This window comes from Vanessa atalanta, chromosome 11 (genome assembly GCF_905147765.1).
Source record: "Vanessa atalanta chromosome 11, ilVanAtal1.2, whole genome shotgun sequence".
NCBI classification, from domain to species: Eukaryota; Metazoa; Arthropoda; class Insecta; order Lepidoptera; family Nymphalidae; genus Vanessa; species Vanessa atalanta.
The window spans coordinates 9905746-9930938 of record NC_061881.1 but is presented as its reverse complement, the minus strand read 5'-3'; the positions used below and the strand labels follow the sequence as shown (position 1 = coordinate 9930938).

Genomic DNA, 25193 nt, shown 5'->3' with positions numbered 1-25193 from the left:
TTAATTATTGATGACTGTACTCTGTAATTAAAATGGTGGAAAGGTAACTATTGAGTTTCTTGCCGGTTCTTCTTGGTAGAATTTACTTTTCGAATCTGTGGTAGTTTTAAATTTAATTCAACACTGTAATATAACGATTCAAAGGTGCTTTTGCGAGCCTACTTGAATGAAGAATATTTTGATTTTGATATTTTATATTTTTAGATCCGAGTTGGCCCAGTGGTTAGGACGCCTGCATCTTAACTGATGATTACTTGTACTGAATTTTCATGTGCGTAATTTGTGTTTATAATTTATCTCGTGCTCGGCGGTGAAGGAAAACATCGTGAGGAAACCTGCATGTATCTAATTTCAACAAAATTCTGCCACATTTGTATTCCATTAACCCGCATTGGAGCAGCATGGTGGAATATGTTCCAAAGCTCCTCCTCAAAGGGAGAGGAGACCTTGGCCCAGCAGTGGGTAATTTACTGGGTATAACCAAGCGAAGACGGCTTAGTAGATAAAACAGGTATATTTAAACAAAAGACCGCGGTTCAATTAAAGACAAGGACCATTGATTCTCTTTATATTTATTTTCTTATTATTGTTTTTCAGAAAAACATCCTGACGAAAGCTGTATGTTTTGGATGAAAATCTACTCTAAGTATCCCCTAGCCCTCACTGGAGTAGCGTGAAGGAATTAGATCCAAACGTAAGAAGAAAGAAAGAGACAGAAATAGCCTCTGACCACAAGTGGGACATTAAGCGGCTGTCACTTTATACAACCGTAATCATTGAGATATTTCCCGAAATGAATTATACTAAAGCTTAAAATTATTATTTCCTTTAAAGCATTCGAAATTCCAGTATCGTTTATTCTTACCGTTTAGTGTTTACACTTAAATTTTGTCATGTCATTTTAAAATATTGATTTTTATCATCCACAATGTGCGATAGGTGTTAGGTTCAAGCGTTTCTATTCTAGAGTACAGTTTTCATGATTATTAGATAGTCGCTGGAGGCTACGTATTCGCGTGGAATGAGATTTCCCACGAATTATTATATTGTCCTTATATGTTCATGAAACTTTATTAAATTTCTAGAGAAATGGTGATTATGTTGTATACCGTAACGTAAATACATAGTGTATATATACTACTACTAGTATGTACTGCTATTGTTATTATATGTATAATAGTTTTACCGCATAATGCTTCAGTACCTTGTAGCGCGATCGCCTGTCACAGGGCTTGCATTATGGTGAGGAGTTTGGGTGCTTCGGACATACAATTTCCGAGTCATAGAAAATTTATTATTAGTTGGTTGTTGTTATTAATTATTATTCATTTAAAGCAATTCATTATATTGTTTTTTCTATTATAAAGTCATATAGTATTAGTCTTTTTACAAGGAATTTTCACTTTTGGTCTGTTATTTTTTTGTTACAAATACAGGAAATATTGAGTTATGTTTTTAATTTGTGGACTAGTGCGGACAAAACAATGAGTAAGAATAATTTTATATAAAAAATTATAATACGGTGATGTTAAAATATGTCTACAACACATTTAACTTTAAACTAATATTTATTGGAGCGTATCAAAAATTCAATAAATGTTACAGTCACGAAAGTCTGTAGAGATAAAATCTATGCAGATAAAAATGAAATGCTTTTCGTTGGTGAGCGAATCGATTGAGAACAGCTCAAACGATTTGCATAATGTTTTTTATAAGTGATCATAATAGTCCGGATTAGATTTTTTGGGAAAGTGAAATTGGAAAAGTTACCGGTAAAATTGGGAAATTCGAAAAAAAAGTTAGATATTTTCCCATCGGATTTTTAATAGAACAATATCTGTCAGGCGGGTTAGCTTGTTAATAATAAGAAAAAGTTTGAGGACTGCAAATGAAGGAGGTAAATAAAGTTCTTTTGAATATAATGAGGTCATTCATGAGGTACTTCACCTATGTCTGAATCATATGACAACTACTATAACCTTATTTCGTCGATAAGCCTTTTCAAAGGCAAGATGGTGGAAAGTAAGGGTAGTAGGATATAAATTGTTGAGGTATTTTAATAATATGGGGATATATAGAACCGAGAACCAAGATGGATAGAACCTGGATCTTAACCGATAATTGTGAATTCAAACCCACGCAAGCACCACTTAAATCATGAATCGTCTGCTTAATTTTTGTTTATAATTAATTTCGTGCTCGGATGTGAAGGACAAGTATGTGAGGAAGCCTGCCCGTGTCTAATTTCAATGAAATTTTGCCAAACTGCATTGGAGTAGCGCAATGGACTTAGCCTCAAACATGTTACATTCCTCTACTTCCTAAATATGTATGTAGATCTGGGCAGTCAATAATGACAGGACAGACATTGGCTTTGGAAAAATAGGCCTCTTTAGAACTTCTTCCTTTAAACATCTTTAGTGTTGATAAAAAATACTTATCACAGAATGATAACTAAAAAGAAAATTTATTATAAAATGATTTTATATAACATCTTTGACCTAAAATTTTGGCATTATCATTAGTGATTAATGTTCAGTCTGCTGTCTTTTTATTACGAGCTATAGAGAGGATTGATATTGGAGACGAATTAAATTAACTTCTATTTGTGTAAGATACATATCAGCAATATCAAATAGGCATAATCACTGATATTGTCAATGAACTCAATGAACTGAATCGAAATGGTATGTGTTAACTGATATTGTAGCGTAGATAATATCGATTCGCGAGATAAGCGTAGATGGTTTGGAATCTTAGGAATAAATATAACAAAAATGTAAGATTAAGTAAAAAACATTGATCTTGAAAATTTTCGCTTAATTATATAAATATATAATAATAATATGGAAATAAAATGCTCAATGGTGAAGCCGAGATGGCCCAGTGGTTAGAACGCGTGCATCTTAACCAATTGAAATTTCATGTGCTTAATTTGTGTTTATAATCTCGTGCTCGGCAGTGAAGAAAAACATCGTGAGGAAACCTGTGTGTAATTTCAACGAAATGCTGCCACATGTGTATTCTACCAACCTGCATTGGAGCAGCGTGGTGGAATATGCTCCAAACCTTCTCCTCAAAGGGAGAGGACGCCTTTAGCCCAGCAATGGGAAATTTACAAGCTGCTAATGTATGTAATGTATGTATGTAAAATGGTCAAACAGTTGAAAATAATTCTGACCAAATTTTTGGAATCAAAACTAAATTTTCATGAACTTTATTTTATATTTATAATTTTATCACGTATCAAGGATAATATCTCGAAGAATCAATCGTATTAGACTGGTGGGATGAGCATCCAACCCTTCTTATCGAAAGGTGAGAAAGCATTACCTAAGCAAGGTAATATTTATAGACGGCTGCTATATAATATGGTTACAAAAGGTTATTATTTATAGTAAGTAAAGGCTTTTATCCTTACATTTACGAGTAAGATTTTTCATATATTTTTTCTTTTGTTATAAAATAATACTTTGAAAACCTTCTAAATTCCTTAGAACTTTAACTGGATCGGAAGATGCTCTATAAGAATCTGCTTAAAATATTCAATGGCATTATCGATATCACGTAAAAAATCTTTGATAGCAATCATCTTTGAAATATTTTTTTGTGTATAAACTCAGTTTAGCTCAAATTACCAGCTTATTTATTTATATATATTTCTTCGACTAAGCAAAGGAATTTATATTCGATAAGATTCTTGAAGTATTTAAATTATAAAAGCGAAAATGTTGGATTTGTCGCTGTACTAGCAAACTTTTTAGATCGAGGAGAAAACATTTGCTTCGTAATGTAACGAGTCTCTTTCTCTCCTCTGTTTTTCGTAATCGAGCTGAAACCGAAACGAATATGGGATTAGACAATGTGTCGCGCTGAGAACATAATAATAAATATTCTTTTATTCCGCGGACGAAACGATTGCGCTTATCAGCTAAATTCTTTTATAAGGTTCATATTACACCACATAGATTATTTTTAAGTTGAAATATGCTAGAAATATATTTAAAAACTTTCTTTATTGTTTTGACAAAAATAAATGATAATTCATATCATGTATCTTTTAAATGTAAACGAACATTATCGCTCAGATTTCAAATATAAAAAAAAAATACGCTCAAAATATTATCGGCATGCACTAACTTATATTACCAATTGACTGACTAGATATACAAAGATCTGTTTTATAAATTACTCCTTAATGTATTTGCGAAATTACGAACGAAGTTTTACGGTGAGAACAAACAATGAACTCACCGCAGAACGCAATCGTAAAATGTGAGGAAGTATTGTAACGTTGATTATAATAATTATTATCATAGAGATAGAACATCACCATAAGTCGGTTGTCAACATTTAACGGGTGATTAACGGTGAGTAACGGGTGAACATGCAATGAGTTCATAGTACTTCTAGTATGCCTTTGACGGCGTCGTTGGTTTAGTGGCGAGATATAAGGCCGCAGTTCCCGAAGGGTTCAAAAAGATTTGTACGAAAAAAAGTTATTGAGTTTTTCCGTCGAAATTTGTAATCGAAATTTGTAGCCGTTAATACCTGTTATTCGCGTCCCTGTCGTCCGACCGATGTAACATTGTACAAGCGTCTATTTAAATTGAAATTTAAATTTTACTTTGAAGCAATAATATATAATAGAAAAAGCCTTAAAATTTGCGGTTAACGCTTAAATCTTTAGGAACTTTTGTATTATAAGTATTTTTTAAAATATTGTTACAATTTTCAAAATCATTAAATTAAGAAAATAATATGTTCGTCATTGCAAATTTATGTAAATTTACATCTATCAAAAAGATCAAGCTATCTTGTACAGGGTATAACATGTAAAGCCGTTGTTTCTGAATTGCCATCAAACCAAGTTATGGGAGAGAGGATGCACAATAGAAAGTGCACCTGTGTTTGTGCACACAATTGTGACATAACATATCATGCGTAGTTATCTGGTCTCCCTTGAGTTTAACCGTGGTTGAAATCGGTCAGGACATTGTTACTAGACCGTGTCGAAAGCTGTATTTTTAGGAACTGTATATGCATTGTACGGAGGCATCTGAACTCCATTATCTTAACGATAATACAGCGATGCTCTACCGCTGTGTGGAAATTGGAAGTCTTCATTGCCATCGTATGGATATGTTATATTAAACTGCGATGTAATAAAAAGCTTACAATTACAATTTATCGCGTATTGAATATCTTGGTCTTAGAACTGTTTTCCAGTGGATTCTGTTCTATAAAAAACGATTAATGTTTTTCATTTTATGTATTATGTACATATTTTTAATAAAGGCTTTAAATAAAAAAAAATATGCAAATGTGAATAAAATACTTTGTAAATACGAAAATAATATTGTTCGTGTCTCTTATTTGAACTTTTGGGTCTATTTCATCAAAATTATAAATCTAAAAAATGTAAGTCTTGCGACGCATTGGCGTCGTCGTTTTCGTGTTTAGCCATCGTGTTTTCTAATTAATTACTTATTAGGATTTATAGATATCGAATTAACATCAGACATATATGTATATTTCTATATTAAATATAATGACCTGACAATGGATATCATGATATCTAATGACATAATTCTGATATGATAAATTTGGAGAAAATAGATAAAATGCCTTTATATAACATTCAAGTTGCAAAACAACTAAAAACAAACGATAGTTTCAGCTTGTGCTTGCCCCTCGGCTGGGCTTTGAGCTGCTCTTGGGAAGATAATTTTAAGAATATTCTATACACATATGTTAGATTTCTAACCGACACATGCAGGGGGTTAATTCTACTAACAAAATGTCATTTTATTCGAATCGAAACGTCATCGTTGCCCTTTAGTGGTTTTCCTGTTCTAATTACATCGAAAACTTATCGGAATTTTCATAACTCAGTAGAATTGGCCCCATGGTTTTCTTCCTATATTTTTCTCGCCACAATTCAATGAACACGAATTAAGCAAATCAGTACAGCTTGTTCGTATTGGAACCCATAATGTTCGGTTAATATTCACTAATGATTATTATATTATTAGCTTAGCATAACAATTCCAATGGAAAAACATACCGCCCTACGGACGCTGAACTCGACAATCGGTACGCAATTTCTTATAAATTGCGACTTCCATGGCGCCTTTCATCCTTATATTTGGTAATGGAAGAAATTTTTACTTGTAACAGTGATTTGAAGCTATTTAACATAAACAAATTGTCTGTCTTGGTATTCAGTTTTATTTTGAACATTTAATAATAGTGGTACTTATTTTAGTCACGCTAAAGTACGCGAGCTATTGATTAACAAATAAAAAAGGTTTTCTATTGACTAAACCTAAAGATTAATTTATCTTAAAGGGTTGATGAGTTTCTTACCACACTATTATTTGTAATTTTTTAGAAAACAAAACTGTATTGAGTTTTTCAAGTTAAATGCAAATAATAATAAATACGTTTTAAATGTATAAATATATAATTTATTTTCGAAATTTACGTTGTGCCTCTTCAAATGTTTTTCTTTATCGATTATGTAAGAATTTATTTCGTATCTCACTCGTAAAATGTTAAAAACTGACTTACCGTGATACACCATTTTAATGCGGGTCTACTATTCGTTTTATAATCACTATAGTAAAGGCCATATTCTGATATTTCACGCTTGCGTTCAGCGGTGAGTTTTGATTTTCTTCTTACGGAATACCTCTTGGTAGCCGTTTGCGTGTATGCAAAACAACCACGAATTAAAAAATAAACCTTGTTTATAATATTTACTAGTATATATATAACATGAAAAATAAAAATAACATTCCTAACAGTAGGTATTTAAATTGCACAGACAAAAAATATTTTATGTCGCTCTTTTTGATAAATTTCTAAAGAAAAACGTTCAGAAATAAAATAAAAAGGTAACAAAATTGACAATTCCTTTTATCTCTCTTGTTTAGGAGGGATTTTATCCGCTTTGAATATTTAAATTGCGTTTTCATATGTTTTTCTTGTCTATCGTCCAGGTTAAAATAAAAATGATATCTTGTACAATTAATAACAGAATATAAAAAGGCCGGATCATTGAATTAACTTTAATACAATTTGAATTTAGAAACACTCAGTAACTTTTTATTGCCCGATTTAAGATTCAGAACCTCAAGATTTCAGTTAAATACATGTTACAGTTAAACACAATTATTGTGAACCGAATACGTACGTCCGGATTTCGTACAAACAACGTTACTACATTTCCCTCCTTAAAGTTGAAGTTTTCAAAAATCTTACTCAGCATCTACGTCGAGAAAGGAGTGCCTGCTATTGCTTAATTTCAAATCAATAAGATAATAATTTCAAAGATGTCGTGACAAGCGGTATTTTTTATATTATACGACAATGTGATTAATGTGATTTTTTTCCAAGAAATTTAGAAATTATTTCGAATAAATGCGATTTCTACGATTCCTACTTGAAGTTTTATTATATACAAACTTCAAGAGTAGGAATCATGGTTTTAATTTGAATTAGAGGTCTTAATTACATCTGAGCGATATAATTTTGATTTAATCTTTTTGTTCTCGGTATGACGTTGAATAAACTGGATAAAAAGACTTATGATTTACGTGTAAAATAAACCTTTTTTATGTTATGTTATAGTAGATGGTAACAATTACGACATTACGACAAATGAAACGAAGTAACAATTAAAATATTTATTGCTATTTAAAATAATAAAGGTTGAGGAAATAATTTAGATATTAGTTTATGCTTAGAAATGCTTCTTATGAGAAATTTTAAGTAAGTTTCCAATTTGCTTATTCAAATAAAGAGGTGAACGAACTGAAATTATTTTATTTTTATACTTACAACAATTTATATCTGTCAGTTATATGATGTTAACTTTTTTTAAATCAAGAAATTACAGTAATAACTTTTTCCTCAGATATGTAAAATAAATAATTTGTCCAAGAGTATCCATAGCTACATAGATTTGAAACAAATCCTAACTGTCAGTATTGTGACGTTATTATCGTATTTTATATGTCTTGTATGTAGATATAGAAAGTTATAAGCGTAATGTTTAAGAAATTGACCGGAAGATCACAAAACATTTCAGACAAACACCCTTCCTTACCCGTCCCCGGTTCGTCGAAGGAACCGGGTGCTATAGGAAGCAGTGAGAATGATCCAACGGAACAGCAAGTCTCATGGAGAAAGAGCTGCTGCAACTATTTGTACGACAGAGAAAATAACTTATTTTGTGATAGGAGTTGTAAAAGTTGGTTCTATATTATCGTTTATTCCATCATGTATCTGATTTTCCTGAGTACGTATACGTTGATATTCCTTTTTGGTTCGTTGTCATTAATCAAGTTTTTGGATGACTTTCAAACTATCGACAAAGTTGAACTCTTAACCTATTCAACCCAAGGGATCGGTTTATCCGCAACCCCGACATCATTGAACAGCTTACCTGTTATTTGGTACAGAAATGACCCAGAAGATTACGCTAAGTATGTTGACGCGGTGGCAGATGTACTTAATAAAAGGAAGAAAAGGGAAATTAAGAATATTACAGATTTGGGACCATGTGGCTCATCTCCATACGGTTATGGGCATAGCCCTTGTATCATTTTAAGAATAAATAAACAACTCAAATGGTCAGCAAAACCAATGAATGCAGATATAGCGAAAAAGCTAAATGCTCCAAAAAAGGTGCAGGAATGGATGAAAATGGAACAGAAATTATGGTTACACTGTGATGGCATTCACTCATATGATAAGGAACATCTGGGTAAACTCACGTATTATCCAGATCCACCAGGATTTGATCCGAATCTGTTTCCTTTGACTAAAAACACTGATTCTCCATTGATAGCGGTTCAGATTTCTGATTTTACGTTCGGGATATCGCTGGCTTTGGAATGTAAACTATGGCATCGCGAAGGAGTATCAACTATTGAATTCATTTTATATGTCACACCTAAGAAAATAGATCATTTATGATAATTTAAATAAACTAAAAGGGATTCGGCGAACAGAATGTTCAGAAATTGTAATTAGTTCCTTTTTAATGACAAAATAATTTAAATGACAGTAAAACTTGAACAGAATTAAATTTGTTTTTATTTTATTTCAACTTACTAAATTTAGCTTATAAAATACAGCCGAGTTCAGTTCAGTTTTATACACTTATGTATGTAATATCAATATGTCCTATACCCGTTGATATGAATATTTTAGATATTCACGCTTGAAACGGTTTCAGAAGTGTCAGTGTAAAATTTTAAGGACGATAAATTTGAATTATTCACAAAGTTACAGAAATTATAATTTTACGTGTTGGCAGAATTCTATTGAAATTTTTACACGCATAAAAAGAAAAAGTTTTGTAGGTAATAAAAATAAAGATTGGGTCCTTGGGAAACTTCATTGAATATTGTTGATTTATTGAATCCGCTTTATTTTAGTTGTCGTCCGTGGCTTTGCTTACGTACAGGGCTTACGTATAAAAAAATACTCTCCTTGGAGTTCAAGTTTGATTCATACCAAATTTCTTCAAATTCAGTTCAGTGGTTTGTTCTGGATAGGGTAACAGACAGACAGATGGAGTTACTTTTGAATTTATAATATCAGTATAGATATTACACACCACATATTTGTATATAGAAGAAATGCTTGATGACGTATTTTGGTAATCCTATTCTAAGTATTTTTTGTTGTACCTCCTCCACATACACGATTTTACCATTAGCTTGAATCTGTAATTTATGGGGAAAACATAAAACCATGTGAGCTGGAGCCATAGGCTTTTTGTGTTTCACTTACCATTATTTTCCAAATATAAAGCGTAACTTTTCTATCCTATAAAATTTAGAAAATACTTTTAAATAGACAGTTAAAAGTTTTTTTTTATCTATTATCTAATTTCGCAATTTATCACGTGGTTTTATTATATCATGTATATAATTTTATATGTATGTATTACTTGAATATTCATGTTTTAAATGTAATTTATTTCTTGAACTATCGAGGTTTTTAGTAGAGCTGAATTTTTGTACATAAAATATTTTGTGTTGTACAATTAAATAAATGTCTAAATATGTATTGTCGTGTAACTTATACATATTTTTTTTTGGTAAGTTTATTGTAATCAAGAAACCAAAAACTTTTTAAAAATACAAAGTAAATCTCTATCATTCTACCACTTTAGCAGTACGTATTTTTTTGACAAAACTTTGTTAAATTTCCCTGTGACTTTATCTTTTCATTATAAAAAGAAAGACGTGTTTAGTAATATCAAAAACTCACGTATTGATACATACCTATCTCAGGGATTGGATATCAAAAGCTAGTTAGAACTTATAATAATAATCATATTTGAAATAACAACTGTGATACGTGAAATAAGGCATAATTCAAGTAAAAATTAGCATTAATTTAGTCGGAGTTTCGGCTCAAATGTTTTAATTTATAGCCTGATTTGACTGCATTAGATGAAATGTATTCGGCTTAAAGTTTGCTCAGAACAGCTTGAGTAGGATTATCCATCCATATTGATAAGTTGAATCACAGACATAAGATAGTAAGGGATAATATCGCCTTATCAGATGACTGTAACCAATGGAGGTATAATAGGTCATTGCATTTATTTGAGAGCTGAGGTAACACGTAAATATCGTAAACTAAAATCTAGGCACGCATTTTTATGTGTAATTAGATTTCATACTACCGTGTTGGTCGAGTTTTAATTTAATAGTCCTGGGTTTCATTCCGAATAACATTTATTGAGTTTAGCGCACATAATGCTGAATACCCTGATATCATGATTGATTTCTCGTAATGCGATATATTTTTTTCATTCGTATCTAACCGGTTCGGACAGTTAGGTTTTAATAACTAAATAAGTATCATATAGTGCAGTTATCGTTTAGTGTGTGATGGTTTTAATCCAATTCGTTGTCAGCGGGATATCTAATCCAATTATAGCACACTGAGAGCGTTCTGTTACTTACTTTAGTAATGAAATGTGCTTTTTATATTGTTGTATTGCAAATGGGACTAAATTATCATAGGTATATTATAATAAAAAATTATGCTTGGTAGGGCTTTGTGTAGTTTCTGGGTACCACCGGATGGATGGATTGTGTGAAAGACATATGGTTAGAAAGAATGTTACTTGTGAGATGGAAGAGAAAGACATGCTGCGCCGACCCCAAGTAAAATTGGGATAAGGCAGGAGGATGATGGTAGGGCATTGTGTAAGTTCGTCTGGGTACCACCCACATATTAAACCGTCTAGAAGAAATATGTATTATTATTATTACTGTGATCTGGTTTCAAGGGTGAGTGACCCAGTGTAACTACAGGCACAAGGGACATAACATCATAGATCCCAAGGTTGGTGACACGTTGCCGATACTAGGAATTGTTATATTTTCTTACGGCATCAATGTTATTTTTTTTAATAAGATAAACAAATGGCCCAATGCTTTTAACCAATGATTTCGGGTTTAAGCCCAGGCAAGCATCACTGAATTTCATGTGCTTAATTTGTGTTTATAATTTATCTGGAAAATTGCGCGTGTCTAATTTCAACGAAATTCTGCCACATGTGTATTCCTCCAACCCGCCTTCGAGCAGCGAGGTGGAATATGCTTCAAACCTTCTTCTCAAAGGGAGAGGAGGCCTCAGCCCAGCAGTGGGAACTTTACAGGCTGCGAATGTATGTAATATTCTGTCGTTATGTATCTATTTATAATAAAAGTGGTGCTTTGTTTGTTTTTTTAGAGTTCCATACCCACAAAAGAAAAAAAGGAACCTTTACAAGGTCACTGTTTGTCAAGATTATATAATCAAAATATATGCCCGTTTATGTCACATTTCTCAAACATTCGCAAAGGAAATTTAAACCTAAACACTTCCCGTTGACCTAGAATCGTTGGTAAACCTTTTGGTATTGTGTGGTGATAACTCCGGAAACTCTCAGTGCACGAGGCTAACTCGCATTATCCGTTTTATTGTTAATTTGAACGCGCTTATCTCTGGAGCAGATTTGAAACAATATTTTTTTTGCTTTTTATAGCCTAATCTTATAGACTATCCACATCATACACACAGGCTATAAATATCACGATATGACCCACAGGACCGGAATATTGACGCTTAATGCGAGATACCTCGTAGAAATGGTAGTCTGTTTAATATACATGATGTCATATCTTATGTTCCTTACCCCTTTATTTACGTCGTTATTTTTTGTATTTTTTAGCTGTATTCATAAATAACGCAGAAACGGAAAACGAAATTGGACTTCAGTAAACTCACTCTCACGGAAGAACCAAGAGCTGGTAGAGTAACATTTTGTAAAAAAAGGTGAGCTTAGAGTACCATTCGTGATTTTTATAATATAGATACGGTTCAATTCCGCGTAAAAATTATACAGTTTCAAAAGCATGTGCCGTTGGCCCCATGCGACTGCATTTCTATACATGTTTGAACTATTCCTATGATTAAATTGACCAGAATTTTAATTTTTTTTTTAAATATTTGTCTTTCAAGAAGACACCTTTCCTTCTAGATAGAAAGGCTGACTAGTTACGATGCTACATAAAGATTTTTACAGTTTTTGGAACTCATTATGGTTCGTAATGTCTCGTTTCACGGGCTGTTTACATTTCATGGTGCCAAATCTAATTTTGCGGCTGCCCTTATTTGACAAGTTACAAGGACGACGATAAATATTTATGTGAATGTCGTCTGTACGCCAAATCGGGAAAGTTCAGGAGACGAAATTTAAAGTGATAATATTTGCATATGATCATTCTATCGTGATATTTTTCTGTCTTCATTTTTTATATTTATATCTTTTTTTTACGAAAATAAAAAATAAAAGTTTGTATAAAAAATTCATTCCTATTTTTAATTTATTGGGTATTATAATAACTTTTTTTTAGCAAGTTCTGTAAATAATTACAGGCGTTGATATTCCTTAAATATTGGTCTGTAAAGATAAAACGCAAATTCGATTTTTGAAATCTGCTTACAACTTACGGAAAAAAAGATAAAGTTAATAATAAAACAAAGAATAATATTAACGCAATAATTTATTCATACGCTAATAATTCAGTAATTATTTTATTTCACACTATTTTATAGAGTCATTTTAAGTAGTGAAGACAATACAATCCTTGTTCTTAGCCATTGCGATTAACTTTACAAAACCATCGAACACTAGCACGTTCCTCGATACTTAACCTCATTATATACAACATTCACAGGCAATAAACAATTACATAGATTACATATTCACTTCTTTCGATAGGATCTTTATTGAATTACTTTTTCCTCATGATCATGTATTCCGTCGTTAATACATACATGTATATCAATAACTATGATATTAAATATAGCTTAAAAAACAAGTGAACTAAACAATAAAAACAGTTGACAGTTTGATTTATATAAATAATAAAAAAGAAAAAATCCGTATTGATGCTGGATTTTTCTTATCAATTGAACACAATGAAATTATTAAATAAAATCTGTACACACAAATAATTTAAATCAAGTTATCGAATTCGACTGAAAAAATTATTTTCGTTTTGGAAGGAACTAATAAAATATCGCCTTTCCTTTGAAAGCAGCGGTAATAACCCGAACATTCACGCTCAGAGGCACAAATTTAATGGCCTTTTACTTTCTCGTTAACTAAATAAACCGACGTAATAAGGGTCTTTTAAAAATTTCAAATTTTAAGGTAAAATGGCTTTACGATATCAATTGAATTTACAATCAAATGATTTCGTAATTTAATCCTATATAAAATGTATATATTGATATTGTCAAAAAATATTTAAGATATACTAAAACTATTAGCTTTAAATTGATTCATATGTGTCCGCAAGATCTCACTTGAAATAAGAATATTCTGATTTGATTTGTCTACAATCGAAAGAAGTGAAATATTTCTGTAGTATTAAGAATAAAATTTAAGAATTATAATTACAGGATCTTTATTAAATTTAATCTATTTATTGGCACTAACTAATTACTATCACATTTGGATGCAGCGATGACATTTAAAAAAAAAAAAAATAAGCGCAGATGATCATAATCCGACTGTTGATATTGACCAAGCGATAAAAAAATACGAAATGCGCATTGAAAATATCGTCAATGATAAAAATGACATCGAAAATTTAATATACTTCACGATATTTATAACTGAAATTGATTATTGATCAACGAACTTCATTCGTTTCTATTTTGAAAGTTAATTACGTACATAATATACGAAATTGCAGATTACGCCAAAAATAAAGACATAAAATAACGCAATAGCAAAAATATAACTATCGAATATCAATTAAATGAAGCTGCTACTAGAATAAAAACATTTAGTACTGTTTTTGGACGAGAAATTTGAACAAAATGTTTTAAAATGTCAGGTACAGAATTTGGCAAATCAGCAATTTCAATTAAAATTGACTCTCTATTCAGTATCTACACATAAGCTGCATCTGCTGTACTTTAGTAACCATTTAAATTCTGCTATACAATTCCCATAAAGTTTGGCAATACTCATCGTAGGCTTATCAAAAATAGAAGGATTAGAGATTAATATATATCACAAAATATATTCATTGTCACAACAAACGATAACATTTCCTTTTCAATACCACAATAATAGAAAATAAATGAATAGGCTGATTTTCGCATATTTATTAAACTTAAACGTACTAACATTACATTTTCAACTACAAAATATTAGTGAGATGAATGAGATACTAATACTTGCATCACGATATTAATTGAAGTAGTTACTAAGAATGATGAACTAAAAATTATTTGCGGTATTGAAAACAAAATTTAACATGTAGGCCTGACACCATTCATTATGGACCACTGAAAAAGAGGTATACCATTTATTCGCTCATTATTTTTTAATTAAAACAAGCTACGACTAACATGCATTTGTCTATAGATGTAAATGCAATAAAACGCGACTGCCTAATAAGTGTACTAAAATATTTAAAATTTTAAATGGAATTAACAAACTAACTAAAGCTGAAAGTAAAATTTTAGATTACTCATTATAAATTTATTACTTTTAGTTACGAAGATCGAACACCGTAAAACTAAGCGCTATATAGTATTTTATACTGGAGTAATTAAATTCAGTCAATGTAATTCTAATTAATGACCCATTACGTACGTAAGTACGTACGTACATCATATTTCGTATGTATTCAATAGATATAATAGTAATATGTCGTTATGTAATAAAATATTTTTTTGAATTTAAACTAGATAACTTGATAGACTTTGAAATTGAAACAATGAAATTTAGAGGGTATATAAGAAAGCGATTTAATCGAAGATACTCTGAGTAAAAATTACTTTAAGATAATAAATTGTATAAGTAAAGCTTTTATATAAAGATATCACTAATAATAATGGTCAAAGAGACAAAGAACGTTTTAAATTACAGTTTCGAATGTACCTTGAAATGTTTCTCACGAAAATATATAACGATGCGTCGCAGATGATGAAATTATCGACAGTAATTATTATCCTAATACACAAAAACATATAAATAATTATCTTAACAATGGACGAACACATATCATTCGAGTGAATGCAGTCTACTCAGACGCTACCATTAAAGTCATTGCTTTCGAATGAAATTCTTTAAAGTTCCAAATGCGACTCTTCGATCACACTAAGTGCACTTCACTCTCAATGTCAATTCAGTTCCGATGTGCCAATCGATATTAAAACAACACGTATATCAATATCACATATTTCACTGTTAAATAATGCAAAATATATTCGAAATAATTACTTACTGTAAATACTTAAAAATAAAACACAATCCGGAGAATATTCTATGCAGTATAAGAAAAAACTAATGATAACATCTTTGAATGGTAACTTTGTAGAAATAATCCATTGAGATCACACATCGCTTCAGATTATCTTTAAATCACAATTTTGTAGGCTTCACTTGTTTCCTATTAATAGCAATCGTAATGCGTCTTTTATCTGCATCTTCCCATTCCTCATGTCTTAGAGTAATTCCGAATCACTACACTAACTATGATTTGGTTGCTTAGATCGGAATAATTCGAATAGGCCACGTTAAGGTACTGTGAGTTGAGTTGATGATATCACTACCTCGTTCCACTTCTGTTTCTTCATTGGCTTCATCAATCAAATTTCAATACACTCAAAGATACGTTGAGCATATTCAAAATAGTTTGACTAGGTTGAATTCTCTTCAGAGATTAATTATTTTTGTAAACCATTCCCATAGCTTTGTAGAACTCTTCGGACATATCAAGGAGCCAAAACAAACCTCAGATATAAAGATATGTCAGAATAGACATCGTTATAATAATGAAAATATTTGGTGATCTGAAAAATCCCTTACTCCAGCTGCAATCGAGGTCCTTTGCTATAACCTATAAAATTATAATTATATTTAATTTATAGTTATTTAATATAGATTGTGTTAGTAAAAAGATTTTCAAAACAAATATTTTATAAAATATTCAAATATTATTTACTATATTTACGTACATCACTGAAAGTTCGATTATAATGAGAAGGACATTTTGCAAATCGGACATCATCCCTTGTTGCTATACAGTCAGATGGGCCATCGCAAAGGTACTGTCTTCTCTTCCTATCCCATGCTTGCACCCACCTGCAAACAAAAAAATCTGATAAGTTTTAGCACACTTGCAACTTTAAAATGTCATTTTAGTATACTTTTTAGTGTTATATTTTGACATTACTTTAATACAAGATGATAATTTTCATAAAATTTATTATAAGTCGTATTCTAAGAGTTAGTTTTTTTTATATGTTTCTTACCCGATACGACAATCACACTGAAGAGGATTTCCAGCTACGTAAATATTATGAAGGAATAAAGAGTTGGGTACACCAGGCCATTCGTGCCTAGCTGGGTTTGGTACTCTAGCGATCATATTATCCCTCAAATCTAAGGTTAAGTTCTTGATACGACCAGGTCTCCAAAAAACTTCATTCTCTATTTCTTCGATGCTAGTATTGTAAACTGTTAGTGTTAGCGTCTGTGATGTTACGCCCTGTAAAAAGAATAATTATTTAAATAAGGCTTACCCTGTTTTATTTACCATGCGAAATTCAGAATTTGTATGTATAGCACTAAACCTTATAGAAAATTTTAATGTTTTATATATATTTACCAAACATGCTACAAAATATACTCACTTTTAAAACATTCTGGGAGAGAAATTTCAATGCTCGTCCGGTTATTGTGATATTATTTAATTTGGATGGCAAAAACCCGAGCATTTCTTTGCTCAGATCGACCTGCGTGTTATCAATTTGTAGATAAAGATTTTCCAGAGCATCATTGTGTGTAAGAATTTTAGGTATATTAAAATCTCTGATATTACCATTTACAGATATCTTTAAAGTTCTCAAACCATACATCTTACTGAAAGCGCCATGCTGAAAAATAAAAGTTATGTTTTTGTACCAAATTAGTTTTCTTTGGATTATTATGTATGCATAGGAATATAAAAATATTTTACCTCTAATATACTTAATTTTAGATGCGTAACGTCAAGATATTCAAGTCGTGGTGAGACTCCATACATGCTAGTGTTCATGAGAGCCGATATAGGATTACCAGATAAAGACAGCCATCGAAGTTCGCTCAATGAGTGTGTTGCCTGAAATGTTTTAGGTATATAGAACAAATTGAGCTAAGCTGAAGATATTCCAGTAGTTAAAACACTTATTAGAAAGTATAATATAACTGACAAGTGCTACATTTACGTTTACAATTTTTGCTAATTTCATGCTTAACAGGGAAATAAAATATCTATTATATATGGTTCAGCTCAGTTCAGCAAAATTATAGTGTCTAAATTATGTATCAGAAATCAGTTAAAGCATATTCAGCAGTTTGATATATCAAAATTAAAATGTACTTTATTCAATAGGATCAGACAAGCCCTTTTAGTACCCAATTTATAGGGTTAAATTAAATTCAAATCTACCAATAGTTCAGATCATAGAATCCACCGAGAATACCACGCAAGACGTTAATTAGTAACTTTTTCCGGGTATTCATGTAAATTAGATACAGTTATACATTAGACATTTTTTAAATCTGACACCTCCTTTAAATACTTTCTCTTCAGCGAAGTGGGCTTATATGTATCAGCAATTTTTTTAAATTAATTAGCAAATACTTACAACTGGAACATTCGTTAAGTCATTATACGAAAGATCTAATGATCGAAGGCGGGTCAGATTTGCAGTAATGTCCGTCGGGACCGATGGGAGATTGTTGTATGATAAATCCAAACTTTTCAACTTCGGCAATGGCATTGATGGTACCTAAAATAAAATTTATTTGTAGTAATTTGCATTTTGTATATTTCTTAGATAAGCATCAGAGAGGATTAATCAGGACGTCTTATAAATAATATATAAAAATACGAATTTGCTCATTACAATGTTTAGAACATTAATACTTACAGACGTTAGGCTAACATTCTTTAATCCTAAATGCGATAATCTTCTTTCCAAGCCCTTAAAGATACTACTACCACGTTCACCGTTGTTGAACGGTGTGTTCATACTCAAATCCAACCAAAGTAGCTTTGGTAAGGCCGTGAAAGAACCGCTTTCAACTCTAACCAAATGGTTGTCAGAGAGGTCCAACCAGGCAAGCGACTGAAAATACAATAATCGTTAATACAAAATACAATTAGGCTATAATGAGATACGTCCTCTATTTCTAAATTAAACAAAAAAAAAAGTTTTTCAAGATATATTACGTGCAAACAAGCAATAATTAAATCTACTGTTCAAAATGCGATTCATGCAAAAGCCAGACTAAAAGAAATTGATGTTTTCATAGCATTCAAATTAAGACTTAGACGTTGGACATTCAAGGTCGATCAATATATCTTTAATAAGGAATTTCAATTTTAAAGCAATTCTTAGAATTATGCGTCTAGCCTCAAAATCGAAAGCACTTCAGGTTTATTTGAAATAATATGCTTGTTATTATTTTCGTATTTCTTGAAATTAATATTTGACAAATTATTTTGCAACGTTTTTTAAATTAAATATTTGCTTGAGTACTAATTTTATTACAAAACTCTATTACTGAAACTATTCTGCTAAACTCTCCGGCTAATTGTAGGTTATAGGATATATTCTAATAGCTCTAGCTAAAATGAGTTATAATTTAATATATCATAAAAAAATAGTGGCGCCGTTACTATTTTCAAGAAAGCTTTTAATCAAAACACATTCTGACACATACATGAATGTATTCGTCAATTATTTTTATAAGGTAACGGAAAGTATTCTGATATGAAAACACCAAAGCGTTATGTACAGAAGATCTACCTTATACAAAACATTCTGCGGGTACTGTATTTTTCGGTGCAACACTCTGGGATGGTCTCGTCTAGCGGTGTGGTACATGTATTCGTCACTGTAGTCCGGCTCCTCCAGCCAGTACTCGCTCGGTTCGTGCTGGACATGACATATTAGCATCTACCACACACTGGCAACAGTAGCGTAGCTTTAGGCAAAGGGCCCTAAGATTAATAGCCCTGAGCATACATTAGTTGCTATTCTTTGAGAGCACTCTCTAAACTAAACTAAATTCAATATTTTCGTGTTAGATTAGCTCACCAAAACTTTCGTATTTCGTATACCGAAAATTCTAAAAGTTTTAGAAATAAAATTCGGTAAAAGTAAAATTAAGAAGCCATTGCCATGATTAGTGTCTGGATTTCAAAGTTATATGGACTTTCCTTTAAGTTTATGATTCGTTAGACATATTAGGTCACTTCGACACAAATATGACTTTTAAGGATTGATGATCTGTACTTTGCCACTTAATTTAGAATTAGTCTTAACCCAAAGCCCTTTCTCACTTAGCTACGCCACTGACTGGCAACACGTAACTATCTATTGGTTAGTATCGTTCACAAAGGATTTCCCTTGTTCCATAGCCTCCACGTACTTTTTAATGTTCCAAATATTATATCATAAACATTAAAATTCTATGACAACAAAAAATTATGAACGCACTTACAAGGTACGAGACTGAGACATTACACTACGGGGAGTTGCAAGGACTGCAATTTAATCTTAAGACTTGTGATTTTTTTGGTATAAATTGAAAAAAAAAGAGGATATGGAACTAAATAATGCATCGGTTATTATTAAACACGGATTTGAACCATGTCATTAAGAATCGAATCTTTTTAATGACATGACAAATTAAAATTTATACAAACGTCTGTACATTACCTCATAATATTTTTAATCTGCTATACCATTAATCGAGCAGTTAGTATCGAACTAAACATCTATCAAAACTTGTATCTGAGAAAAAAATTGGACTTACTCTGAATCTTTGAACTAAATCCGCGATGGCTACAGCTGGGATTGTATTGCCACTTAAGTCAAGTTCAACTAAATTAATAGCTGCAGCAGGTGACAGACTGTTTGTTGGTATTCTTGATAGATCGTTATCGGATAAGTCTAACCTGTAAAAACAGAATAAAATAATTTTAGTTTCGAACACTAATATTTCAAAAATATCCAACATCTCAAAAATTCTGATTGATATTATTTTATCAATGTACATGATATGGTTTTTATCAAATGAAATTATACCTTTCTAGAGACGGGGATATAATGAGGTTGTCTGCCAAGTTCTTAATGTTGTTATCAGAAAGATCGACTGAAGTGAGCGCCTGCATGTCGTGGAATACTTCAACGGGTAGTTCAATCAGATGATTGTGAGATAAGTCTATTATCTGGAAAAGCAACACATTGTTTTTTTATTATTCAAATATCTTAAACTTTATTTTTTCCTATAATTTCAATTTCATATAAATCAAAATAAACGTTTGGCTGATATGGAACATATCCATGTATATATTTGTAGTTGGAACTCTTAATAGTACTAAATAATATGTTATACTGTCCAAATGTAAAATATCTTCTATTTCCTTAACGAAATTTTTCAAATAATTTATTAGTGATTGCTAACTTACCTGTAAGTTTTTAACTTTCTTGAAGCAATCATATTCCATATGAAATATTTGATTATGTGATAAGTCCAAGTATTGCAGCATGAGCATTGAGCCGAAAACTTCCCTAGTTACGTTCCTTATTAAGTTGTATGAAAGATATAATTCCGATAGAGTTAAATCGGCATGTCTGTAAGTTAAATACATTTTAATTTGTTTTTTATTCTTTGTAGTAAGCTTTGAAATGATAATATTTGAAAGCAAGAAGTTCTGAAAAGATTTATTATTAGCTTGATAATAGTTTATTGATGTATTCGAGACATTTTTTTTGGCTTACCTAAAATAATAAGGCGCAATGTAGGATATATTGTTATGAGAGAAATCTAAAACCCGTATATTGACTGAAACAGTTCCAAGACCTGAAAATAATAAAGGTTTATTGTTACTTTAATGACAAAAACATTAAAAATAATTATAATCGAACAAATAATTAAAAAGCAATAGATAAAAATGAATATAAAATAGTAAAAAATAGAATATATAAAATGGACTAAAAACTAAGAATCACCTCGTTCAATACGCAGAGGACTGGGATCCTCTGATACTAATCCTGAGATAAAAGCGAGTGAAGTTAACAAAGGCATGCAAAGAAGAAAAATGTTAATAAAAAAAAAGAAAAATTAAGTTCGGTGACATAACAAAAAAAATAGAAAAATAGGATAAACAATATTAGTAAGCATAAAAAATAGAATAATAATAATAATTATAATCAAACTATCAAACGCCATAAATAATTATGTGTAACATTTATTAACTCACTTTGTGCTTTAGGTGGGGGATAGAAATTTGACGTAAAGAAACTAGGAGCATTCGAATCTGTTAACGAAATGATTCTGTTGTATGAAACATTTACTTTCAAAGCCGTTGCTGAACCTACTTGGTCGAAAATTGAAAACTTAAACGTTTCCAATTGGTTGAACGATATGTCTAACCTAGAAAAATAAAAAAGAGTTATAATTTTGTAATATTCAGTAGTTTTTTAACTTAGCTTAAGATTCTAAGATTATTCTTTTACTCTTACTCTTTCAGCGCTGGTAAATTCTGAAATGATTCTTCACTTATTTCTGTGATAATATTCCCTCTTAATCTGATCACTTTCAAATTGTCCAAGCTCGTAAAAGATCTTCTGTAAACTGTTTCAATTAAATTGTCTTCTATGAGGATTTCTTGTAGTTCCCTCAAATTGACAAAAGTGTGTTGATCGATCCTCTGCAGTTGATTTAATGACAAGCAAACACTCTCTAACTCCCTATGGATGTCACTCTGTAAAAAAAGAAATATCAGTAGGTGCTTTATATTTATCTTTTTTGGTAAGATCATTTAAGATGAATAGATAGATTTATTATTTATTAACTAACTAAGGAATAATCTTAAAAAAGGCGCCGTAGCTCAGCAATGAGAAATTTATAGGCCGTTACATTAGAAATTATAAGCAATCAAAAATATATAAAATTATATGAATACGTTACCTGTAAAGTTCCCTTAGAAAATTGATCAATCAGATTATCTTGTAAATTGAGTGTTTTCAATTTGTACATAAAATGGAAAGACGTGTCAGGTACGTTCTTCAATTTGTTGTTACTCAAATCCAAATATTCTAATTCAATAAGAGCCTTTAATGGTTCAAAAGGCAGTATTTTCACGGAATCGGCTAACCCGTTCGCCATTTTAAGTGTAGTTAGACTGTGTAACTGAAAATTATAAAATAATATTATTTGTCTTAATTTTAACGAAAATTTAAGACGAATTATTAAATTGAAATTTCACCTCAGCAAAAGCAAAGGGGTCTATAAAATCTATATTGTTTTCAGAGAGATCTAATGTTTTTATAGTTCGAACATGCTGAAATGCACTGGCTTCGATTCGATTAATTGTGCTTCCTATAATTTTCAAATCTTCCAATTCCACGCCGAATTCGAGGAAATCTTCTGAAGTAATACTGCGCCTTATTAGTTTACTCACTGCTAAGTATCGAAGAGAACGCATTCTGAAACGTAAAAAATGCATGATATATATTAAATAGTACTCACGTTATTCACCAAACAAAAGCGTTGTGCAACCAATATCAGATTTTATTTTTCTATATTTTTATTTTATGCATTTACACAACCTAAAACTTTGCTTAAATCATTTATTTGTGGGAGCTACCGAATTTTCCATCACCCTCAAAACAGTTAAGAAAACATCAAACACAGAAATAACCGACTTAATACTAAAAAACACAACGAATAACACAAGTGCAAGCATTTCGTAATCATAAGAAAATTCAAGAGTGAACAACAATTCTACAACGCATATTACCCACAGTCTACCTGATAATAATGATTTTGATGACATCGGTTTAGGTATCGTAACATAAAAAGCATGTCTTCATTTTTAAGATGAAATGGTATCTCAATCACTAACAATATATGAACGTAATACAATAATAAATGCTTACAGAAAAAAACTTACGTAGCCACATCAGTTACATGCACATAAATCATTGGATACATTTTGATAAAAAGTACAAAGTAAAACAAAACACGCTTAAAAATGTTAAACTAATTGCATTGAAAAGTGATGAAATAAGCAAAATACCGACATCCTTTCAATAACGTCGTACAACATAAAGCCTCGTGTGGTTACAAAAACATACCGCAACTTACTTGCTCTGATATCGGCAAAATTGTATGTCAGACTCGTTTCTGTAATCAAAATGTAATAGCAAAGACTCGTACGAAGCTAAATATTTAACACTAGTTTTTAAATCTGATTTAAATACTAAATTACAATTAATAAAAATCATAGCCGAGCTAAAACTATTTTAAAAAAAGTAATATTTCACAAGATACGAAGTAATGTACTAAATTTATTTAATAGCAAAGACTAACCTACTTAAATAAACGAGACAGCAAAATAATAAATTAAAAAGGCAGTGTCAGATAGTTAAATTATTAAGGACATCATACATTACTTCTTAAAAACATCTGTTCTTTTCAGCACTTATAAACTAAAACATTTTTAAATATACTATAAAATATATTAAATTTGAAAAAAAAAGACTATTATAATATTGTACAAAATTGAATTTAATGCATGCATTGAACTAATAATATCACTATATAACATTTTTCAATAGATAAGGTGGGTCTAAATTTACAATAAATAAATTAAAGAGGATATATACATGATGAAATAAAATATAACCATGAACATAAATAAAAGAGTATTTAAAATATATACCAATTTTAATTAATAGTGATTTATCGGAACGGAGTTCATTACCATGTTTTAACGTGTTATCTGTAAATAGTTAAAACGTGATTTTCAGTATTCGAATCTGATGTGTAACATCTGATATCTCACCTTAGTTATAAAAAACATTAACATTATCGGAAAATCGTTTGGTGACTATGACAGCTAACTCTAGCACCGAGCGCTCATTGGTCACATCAAACAGCGCGCGCTTTCCCGACTTCCAGTTACACACTTCCGTCCCTTTTTACGAAATCACTCTCACAGATTTCAGGAAAGTGAGAGGAAAGATGTTACACATCAAAAAATACATATAATTGTTAAATGTTTATTTTAAATTTAATAAGACAAGTTTTTAGGTTGTGTAAATTATTATATATTATTAGTTAACTCTAATTATCATTAGATCGAGTTTTAAGAAAATAGGGACGAAAACTGACCTTCTGACGTCTTGTAAGCTCATTTCCAGTGATGACGAACCACTGATATCCAAATAGAACAATTTGTATTGAAAATTGTTTACAGACGGTGTTGTTGAGTATTCAGAAGGATTATTCGTTGCCAGTAAATTTGTGTCAACCTAAAACAAGATGGCTGTCATTTAAACGGTCAGATAATTTAAGAAGTTTTTTGTTAGCAAATAAAGTACATGAACTGCTTCTGGTAAGCGCAAAAATAACTTAATTGATCAGCAAATAATGCTATACTGGGAAAAATATTTAACTTTGTTCATGAAAATAATATTTTATTATAACTGTTATTTGTATGCTAACTGATTGTGTAATAACTGTTGTGTTGAGACTGAGTATTAATTTTCTGACAAATCCTTGATTAAGCTTCTGATTAAGA

At 30.9% G+C, this 25193-nt stretch overlaps 2 protein-coding genes across 7 annotated transcripts in view; one reads left to right on the top strand and one right to left on the bottom strand.

The window, feature by feature from the left end:
* The first annotated feature begins 8055 nt into the window (after nucleotides 1-8055).
* Nucleotides 8056-8985, top strand: LOC125067534 (sodium/potassium-transporting ATPase subunit beta-1-like). The gene has a single exon (XM_047676194.1). It carries the CDS (start codon nucleotides 8056-8058, stop codon nucleotides 8983-8985), a length of 930 nt encoding a protein of 309 aa, XP_047532150.1.
* A 4104-nt stretch (nucleotides 8986-13089) lies between these two features.
* LOC125067552 (chaoptin) overlaps nucleotides 13090-25193 on the bottom strand; it is an 80166-nt gene continuing 68062 nt past the window's right edge. For 3 of the 6 annotated variants that reach the window (XM_047676215.1, XM_047676214.1, XM_047676213.1), the window contains 19 exons: nucleotides 24785-24924; nucleotides 23756-23794; nucleotides 22875-23094; nucleotides 22577-22798; nucleotides 22129-22370; nucleotides 21867-22039; nucleotides 21616-21657; nucleotides 21385-21466; nucleotides 21072-21237; nucleotides 20689-20831; nucleotides 20417-20558; nucleotides 19405-19533; nucleotides 18523-18720; nucleotides 18238-18381; nucleotides 17568-17708; nucleotides 17242-17484; nucleotides 16861-17096; nucleotides 16564-16690; nucleotides 13090-16445 (listed from right to left, as the gene is read on the bottom strand). In XM_047676215.1, the coding sequence (XP_047532171.1) occupies nucleotides 16341-16445; nucleotides 16564-16690; nucleotides 16861-17096; nucleotides 17242-17484; nucleotides 17568-17708; nucleotides 18238-18381; nucleotides 18523-18720; nucleotides 19405-19533; nucleotides 20417-20558; nucleotides 20689-20831; nucleotides 21072-21237; nucleotides 21385-21466; nucleotides 21616-21657; nucleotides 21867-22039; nucleotides 22129-22370; nucleotides 22577-22798; nucleotides 22875-23094; nucleotides 23756-23794; nucleotides 24785-24924 (2934 nt within the window). In that variant the 3' untranslated portion in view covers nucleotides 13090-16340. The remainder of the gene's footprint in view (nucleotides 16446-16563; nucleotides 16691-16860; nucleotides 17097-17241; nucleotides 17485-17567; nucleotides 17709-18237; nucleotides 18382-18522; nucleotides 18721-19404; nucleotides 19534-20416; nucleotides 20559-20688; nucleotides 20832-21071; nucleotides 21238-21384; nucleotides 21467-21615; nucleotides 21658-21866; nucleotides 22040-22128; nucleotides 22371-22576; nucleotides 22799-22874; nucleotides 23095-23755; nucleotides 23795-24784; nucleotides 24925-25193) is intronic. The other 3 variants (XM_047676218.1, XM_047676217.1, XM_047676216.1) reach the window with 3 other exon arrangements.